This window comes from Emydura macquarii, unplaced genomic scaffold, assembly GCF_026122565.2.
Source record: "Emydura macquarii macquarii isolate MOO-44397 ecotype Brisbane River unplaced genomic scaffold, CSIRO-AGI_Emac_v2 contig_480, whole genome shotgun sequence".
NCBI lineage: Eukaryota > Metazoa > Chordata > Testudines > Chelidae > Emydura > Emydura macquarii.
In genome coordinates, this window is record NW_027130617.1 from 6,698,655 (window position 1) to 6,707,319 (window position 8,665).

The 8,665-nt window shown below is 41.2% G+C and overlaps 1 protein-coding gene across 2 annotated transcripts in view; it reads right to left on the bottom strand.

Moving 5' to 3' along the window:
• The window catches only part of PLPPR4 (phospholipid phosphatase related 4), a 43,370-nt gene extending 35,056 nt beyond the window's left edge, over positions 1 to 8,314 (bottom strand). For both annotated transcript variants that reach the window (XM_067538244.1, XM_067538243.1), the window contains exon 1: positions 8,237 to 8,314. In XM_067538244.1, the coding sequence (XP_067394345.1) occupies positions 8,237 to 8,314 (78 nt within the window). The remainder of the gene's footprint in view (positions 1 to 8,236) is intronic.
• Positions 8,315 to 8,665: the final 351 nt, after the last annotated feature.

Here is an 8,665-nt window from a genome sequence, read left to right on the forward strand (position 1 = left end):
TCAGTGGCTCCCTCACCTGACAGCTGTTCTGCACATCAAGCAGGAGGGCTGGCAGGTAGCTTTTACTGACAGCCTTAATAATTGGTGGGATCTAGCTGTAGGGTGCTTAACAGAGGGGAAGAGGGTCCTCTCTGGTGCTGGGAGAGGAGGTAGGCTGTGAAATGGGTCTCCTTTAATTCTAAATATAGTCAGGTCTCATCTGACCGCTGATGGTTTCCCTGGCCGATTGTTTTGCTAGCAGGTTTCCCTGCTAGAGGAGCAGGTAGAGAACTTTGAGATGGAGGCAGTAGGGAGCAGGCCTTCCTCTCATTCACTGAAGTTCAGACTCCAGGCTGGCATAGGGTCACCAGTGGGGAGAGAGAGAGGCTTCAGCTTCTGCAGTATTCTCACCTCCGCTCCATACCATGAGTTGCTGGAGAGGCTAGCAGGATGGTAGTGTGGAATGCAGGTCTACAAGTGCATCCACCAAGCATTCCTAGTCATGCTGTGGGGGATGCATGAGGAGTGATACTCTGGTAGCAGTGGCTGGAGCAGGCTCAATCCTTGGTGGCACTGTCTGACTGAGCAGCAGACACCTCTGTCCTGGCCTCAGAAAATGTTAGAAACATTAATAAGCAGAGCTCTCCTTAGCCTTTTCTGACCAAATCATTAAAATGATTGTGTGAGCCCATGCAGCTCATCAGTATTTCAGGGTTGCCTTTTTTTTTTTTTTTTTTTTTTAAAAAGACTAAATTTAAATCCAATGGAAAAAGTGTGTTTAGGGAGGAAAGTCCTACAGTGTGTCTCCAAGAGACAGTGGTATAGTTTCTGCCTCTTTCTTAACTCTTTAACTAGCACAAAGCCATTGCCCTGTCCCTGAGACTGAAGAGCCAATCCTATACTCTTCACACAGGCAAAACTCCCGTTCGAATCACTAAACTCTCATAGGCAATGCATATCCTGGAAGTCAAGCCTACAAAAGGCTTGCAGAGTCCTAAGTGTATAATTTTAATGTGGTTGTGTGTCATGCATGGCTGCATATCTAAAAAATCCAGATATGGCTGAGAAGTGGAATTTTTGAGATACTCAGTAATGTGCATCCACATCTGACATTTTGAATCTACCTCTGTCAGTATAAGTTAGAAATGAATGGGAATTAAGTGTCTGGTCCTGTGACACACTGAACATCCTCAACACCCATTTATTTCAACTGGAGCTGAGGAAGCTCCCCGCTTCACATAACTGACTCCTACAATAATAGATCTCTTTTGTGTTTTCTAGCAGTACCACCTAACACAGGCTTTCCAGTCTGTCTGGTAGCCAACAAAAGTGGACAGATTTATCAGTTATCAAAGAAGTGATCCACATTATAACTATGATTGATTGGGTCACATACTGTCTGCTTGAGGAAACACTGTCAAAAGAAACCCCATTACCATCTAACATATATAATGCATGCACGCATGCGCGCACACAAACCAGATGAAAAGGTAAGGAAAAAACTTAACTCTGCTGTGGATATTCTCTCTGAGCTGCATTCACTTCTCAGCAAACCCAAAGACAAGTAACTGGTGTATGGGATATTCTGCCAATAAATCCACAGTAACACGAAGTTTTATAGGCCAGTTCTTCAGCTGGCATTTAAGTCTATAGAGCTTTGCTGATTTATAGTAGTTCAGCATCTAGCGTTCTGTATTTCAGCATACCTGACAATGGGTGAAATTTTGACCTCCATGAATCAATGGGAGTTTTGACATTGAATTCAGCAGGACCAGGATTTCATCTATTGGGCCTGATTCTCCTCTCTCTTATACCAGTTATAAATTGGTGTAATTCCATTGACTTCAGTGGAGTTACTCCATACTTACACATGTGTACAAAATTAGGCCCACTGTGTTTGTACATGCTGCCCCAGCAGACAAAAGACCAGGGGGTGAAAATCCTGTTTTCATATAAGTCTGTGGTAAAACTCCCATTGATTTTCATGGGTCCAGGATTTCATCCCAGGTTTTTTTGATGTTTGTTTAATGACTGAAGAAAAATCACCCATAGATTTCTCCCTAAAACAGAGAGCAGTCCTTTCACTATGAATAAATGTATTTGTCCATGCTGCATCTGCAGACATCCTCATCTTCTGGGGAACAGGAGGTATATAACTCTGGAAGTTTTCCAGATTCATACTTAAAATGTGAAGCACTAACCAGGGTTCTTCTGGCTGTTGTCATTGAATGTACTGACGATGTGCTCTGAATATGCTAAAAAGGGAAGATCACTTTTCAGGAATGATCACAGACAATGTTTCAATCCTTAATATTTTCCTGATGCTGGTAGATATTTCATTATGGCAATATCTTTCTTCTAAAACAGATGCAAACTGAGATTCCATGAGTATTTAAATGTGCTTTAAACATTTTTATGAGATACATAAAAATCCATCAAGGTTCTATTTCACAAATAGTGAAAACTGCAAAAAATTATGAAATGTTTTATGCTGTGTTTAATAAAGTTTCCTTAATTTGTTTTGTAGGTTTTCTGCTTCCCCAATCTTTCAGACCAGGCCCCATCCACCATCCCTGCCGCTCTAATTCTTTTTTCTCTGTCTGTGGATTTCCTTTTCTTCACTTCTACTGCATGTAACCACAGGCCTGCTTCTCCTCTTTTCTACATCTCTGTAAATCAGGAATAACTGCACTGAAGCTGCTAATGTAAAACTGGTGTAAGTGAAAGGAGAATATGGCCCTGTAGTTCTAATAAATTAAGCTAGATAGGGCCTAATCCTGATGTCACATTATTTTTATGTTGAATGTAACTTTACTGAGTTCTTTTGAGTTACTATTGATTTACACTGCTGTATATGAGGTCAGACTTATTTTTTGTTAAATTGGAACTATCAGTAGAAATGTTGCAAACGGATACTACTGGGCATAGTGCTTATTACTCTGAGTAGTACTTGATGTCATGATAGTAAGGCTTGGTCTACACTTATCTCGGCGATTCGGCGGCAGTCGACAGGAGTTATGCAAAGTATGCAAAGAACTGGCATAACTCCCGTTGACTTCTGTGCTTCCCTTCTGCGCGCCATCTTCACTGCACTGTGCTGACGAGAACCCATCGAACCCACCAACCGTGTTCCCATCGATGCAGCGCTACGCCACTTGAGGAGGTGGTTTTAGTACGTCGACTTCTGGATCAACTGAGCGGGTCTTCACTGACCACTCAGTCAATCCAGATAAGTCGATCTGACGGTGGCGACTTTGCCGTCGTCAGTGTAGACATAGCCGAAGTACTGCTCCCCATAGTGAGAGTTTGCAGATCAAGCCCTTTGAGGACAGAAAAGCTATTTGTTTTAATTTGCTCTATAAAGTGCCATGCATGTTTACAGTATAATATCAATGACCATAAGGTATCTTTTCCTTCCCTGCGTATGTATTATTGACCCATCTATATTGTGTGATTTTGGTTTTCCATTTTCTTGTCTTCCTTGGATACTCTTCTGGATCGCCTCCTTTTCTTCCAATGTTTGGGAAATAATGCCTATCTCTAGCTTCTCATTATTTTGCTGATGTTATTAGTGATAGATCTGCCTTCTCCCTATGGCCCTGATCCTCCAGCATTTCTTGATTGACATTTCAATATTTAATTTCACAGGTGAGAAAGCAGCTCCTCCTGTCTTTTTCTTAAAATACAAAATGAAATTAATTGTTACTTAGCCACAAGAAGCAGTGGACTGGCACTTGCAACTATGGGCTGTGGGAGGGGAAGCCTGACCTGAAGTTAGGGCAGAAAGGAAAGAGAAGGAAATATACAAAAAGGCCAGATGTGTAGAGGGGAGAGATTGGGAAAGCCCATTTTTCATCATTCACCTTCTGAATTAAAACCTTGAAAATATTTGTGCCATTAAATAAATTTGGAAAATCCCAAATTGTGTAGATTTTAGAGGTGGCCAGTTTACTTAAATCTGTTCTCCCTATACTCATGTTTACAATGTATTTGGATGATGATGTTGCCTGTGGTATGCAAAAAACATCCACATTGTGTCCTAGTGCTAGTTAACCTCACAGAGCGTGCCTCTCCTGTTCCTTACACTGGTGATGCTATTGATTTCAAAAGAGCTATTCCTGATTTAAACATGAGAGGTAAGCCAGTTTCATTTTCTTCTTTAACTAATCACAATTCAAGAATTTTTAAGCCATTTTCCCCCTTCTGCTAATGCTGCCTCTGGGGCTGTCAAGGTTGATGTTTCATTAATCTCGGTATTATCCTGTATTATAAAGTTCAAGGCACATTCTCATTGGTCAGATTAAAGTTGTGTATATGTGAGTAAACCATAAATCTATGTCTTATCACTAGAGACTGAACAGAAGAAGAGTTGGAAGGGGGGGCCAACTATACAAATTTTCTAATTTGAATACTGGATATTCTGGACTCAATTTACATCTGTGAAAAAATGGACTAAATCTACTGAATTTCCTCTTGTAACTGAAAGCAGAATTTGGTTTTCTGTCTCATCAAAAATACCTGTCATGGGTGCAGAAAAAAAGAAGAGAAATATTAGAGGAGGACAATAGCCTCATCCCTAAACCATTAGGGGAACCGGAGTTGGGCCCCAGTTGCAAAGTTTGATTCTCTGGATTTGGATCTAAATTCCCTAAATGTTGTATCTGTTCAAACCTGGAGCTTTGGTTTTGAACCATATACGGATTGGGGCCAACCATGAAATTCAAATCTAGATGTGGACTTCCTCAGAGCTCCCTAGTACTAGACATGGGCAAGGTGGAAGGGTCCTCAAAGCTTGCCCTGGAATCAAGGCTTACATTTTTAGTTCCTCCTTTCCCTGCAACAAATGAGTAGGGAAGCCCATTCCATCTGGTACATAGAAAGCCAATTTCTGCATAACATGTATATATTAAAAACTTCTCCACTCTGCCTCTCCCACAGCAATAATATAATATGCAAGATTCCCTTGCTTTTCTACAGTGAATACTAAACTCATTCCCTGAGCTGGGCATATTCCTGCTGCCCACCACTGATGAGGCTGGTGCACAGAAATACATACAAGATCCATTTGCCTTGTCCTTTGCTACAAACAAACAAAATACAGAGGGGTTGCCTTTCTTCTCCATAAACACAAATAACTCCCACTGTCATTAATGGAATGTGTATTACAAGGGGGCAGAGCCTTACATTGGCCCAATGAAGGTGAATCAGTAGAAAATGGAACTTAATAAATGGAGAGTTTAAAAGCACCTACAAGGAAATCCTAACTGTTAAGGACATGTGACATTTTGCTGTAATGCAGTTGGTCACCTGACAGCATTTCCCAAAGTGTCTGTGCACAGTGGGTGAAATGTTCTAATCCTTTATAAAGCCCCAGCACAATGGTCATACTTAAAACCTTGTCTGTTGTCTTGGATAACCAAATAATTAAAAGCAGCAGCAGTTTTCTCTAGGTCCGTGGATAGATTATTATTCGTATTACATTAGTGCCTAGAGGCCCCAACTGAGCTAAAAGCCCCGTCGTGCTAGGTGCACAGTGAAGAGTACGAAATAATGAAAAACATTCCCTGCCCCAGAGAACTGCAGCATAAATAGACAGATCATACATAGGCTGGAAGAAGGGGTATCCTCATTTCCCACCTGGGCAACTGAGATTCAAAGAGATTAAGTAATCCCAAGGTTTTATAAAAAGTATGCAGTAGAGCTGGGAACAGAATCTGTATCTCCTGAGTTCCAGTCCAGTGACTTAGTCATAAGAGCTCCAGCCTCTCTAGTGTGGTTTTCAGTATTCCCTATACGAAGTACAGGGAGTGTCTAGGGAATACTGCAACTGGATTCATAGATTCAAAGGCAAGAAGAGATGACTGTTAATATCTAATCTGACCTCTTGTATAACACAGGCCAAGGAACTTCCACAAAAATATTTCCTAGAGCAGGTCTTTTGGAAAAACATACAATTATGATTTAAAAATTGCCAGTGATGAATAATTTGTAAATTGTTCTTATGGTTAATTACTCTCACCATTAAAAATGTACACCTTTTTTCCACTCTGAATTTGTCTAGCTTCAACTTCCAGCCATGGGTTTGTGTTATATGTTCATTTGCTACTTTGAAGAGCCCATTGTCAAATGTGTATTCCCCATGTTGGTATTTATAGACTGTGATCAAGTCACCTCTTAGCCTTCTCTTTTTGTTAAGCTAAATAGATTGAGCTTCTTGAGTCCACACTAAATACTGACGTAATGATATCCAACTGATTTTAAGTGTGACCACTGTTCTTGGGCTATGTGCTATGTGCTGTTCTAAAATTCATACCACTATGATGTAGGGGCAGATCATAGAGTTGCAGTGAAACCCTCCAGGGCCCGGAGTGGCTGCTACTTTCCCGGTGTGCATACCTGAGGGGGGCTCTGGCTACTAGATCTGCATCAGTACAGATCTAGTGGCTCCCTCCCTTGTATGCTCCCTAAGCTCTTCTCAGTGATGGGATGGCCTCAGCTAGCATAGAGCCCACTATAGAGAGGCCTCCACCTGTGTGGCTTCTCTACTCATGACCTCTTGTTCCTGCACAAGGATACCACAGGAATTATGTGGCACAGTGGGCCCCGAAGGAGCCTTTCATCAATGGGCAAATTTCACCAAGTGGACCTAATCATCAATAACAAGACAAGTCCGTTACTTCGATATCTAACATTCTCTGAAAAGTATCCCGTCCAATACTATTTTAATATGGTTTAACTTTCTTGTCCCAGGCAACTACTAGGGAATTTAGGGGGAAGAGAGACAGCCTGCCAGCACTTACAAGTTCCTCTGACATTGTGCCCTCGTACCCCCTAGAAGAACTTCCGAAGTGCTTTAAATGCTTCCAATGTAAATAACATCTTTGCTTAAATATATTTAAGCAAGATTTTTAATATTGCCATTCAGGCTAAGAGTTATACTTAACTCTTACACTGAACTCCTATTTTTAACCTTCAAAGTTCTTTTCATGCATTATCTTCTGCACACCTGTGTGAGGCAAGTATCACCATCCTTGGGGAGATAGATGGGGAGACTAAGGCACAGAGGCTGAGTGACTCAGTCATTGCCTTACTAAAAGTGGCGTCATCAGAAGCAAGCTGTGTTCACTTACTGCTTGGTTAATAAACACCAAAATCACATATTCATTTCCTGATGTTGAAACCATGTTTTCTCTTGATCAGCTAGAAAAATATACAAGTGAACGGAGTGCTGTCAAAAGAAGCTAAAATCCTCAAAGCAATGCACCAGTTCTGAAGCAGTGACTGTCTGTGGAAGTGTAACTTCACCTGTCATCAACAGAGCAGTTGTGACATGTTTCATTCTTTCAGTACTAAATCTACTGAGAAGGTCTTTCACTTTTTCAAGATACAAAGCATGTGATGTTAGCTACATATCTGTGACATTCCAGGCATGTTACTTGGGACTCATAAAAATACAATATTGATTATTTAACAACTTTGAACTGTTTTCATTTTTTTTAACGTTCCTTTTACAACATGATTTTTCTTTCATGGAGATAATACATGCAATATGTGTTTTCATATAAACCCCTCTCTGAAATATGTCTTCCTGGTGAGATGATCCTATGTCTGTGACATGGTTCATTTAGCTGCCACTCCATTTGCAAAATGACTCTCAGAAATAATTCCCATAAAAGCAGCCTGTATTCTGCAAGGAAGAGGTTAATTTCAAACCAGTTCTTCAGAATAATGATAGCATTCTGATACTGATTTTATTATGCTAAGCATCACCTACATATTTTTACAAGAAATGGTTCTGAAACATTATCAGAATGATTTCTCTGTTTTTCAAGATGCAAAGAGCATTCCCCCCCCTGTGGATTACAGCTCAGATGATGCAGACCCAGTTTCAGAACAGACGTGAACTCCATGCAAATATATTACATACAAAGCTTAATTTTACCCCTACTGAAATCCACAGACACATACATATCAGACACAGACACATGCTGACATAACAACACACACTCACAGAGGAATGAGACACACTGACATACTCTCATACATGCATAATACACAGATATAACATTCTCTCACTCAGCGTGTACAACTGATCTGTGCTATTATTCTCTATATATACACCTAGGCAGTGACTAATGCACTAACCAGAGCAGTCCCCAGTGAAACAAGCATGCTGTCTTGGAACAAAGTTGTTCCTAAAATGCTTCTAATGATCTGCATTATGCTAAAGCGAAAGGCACTCAGGTTCTTCACTCACCTCCACAAAATAAAAGCAAGGCAATAGGGTGACGCTGTCCTTGGTCACTTTGCCTTTTTGCCTCTCTTTTGCAGACATGCTGGCTAAGGAGATGAGCCGGGGTCTTCTTTTAGGGATGTGGATGAGTGCTTCAAAGCAAGCTTCCTCTCCTCCAGCTCCGGTGCCTTGTGCTGATGTCACATTCCCCAGGGGCACCTCTGGAGTGCACAATGTGACGCTTCCCTCCTTGCAGCAGTCCCTTGTGCCACGCGCAGGCAGCCCAAAGCCTCTTCTCTGTGACAGATATCCTTCCTTCCCCAAAGCTGCTGCAATGGCTTCCACCCCCAGCACAGAGCCCTGGCTTTCTATGCACTAGGAAGATTCACTGCATTTACAATCCTGAAGCTTCGTACAATATTCATGGGCTTGACGTCAAGAAATCTACTCCAG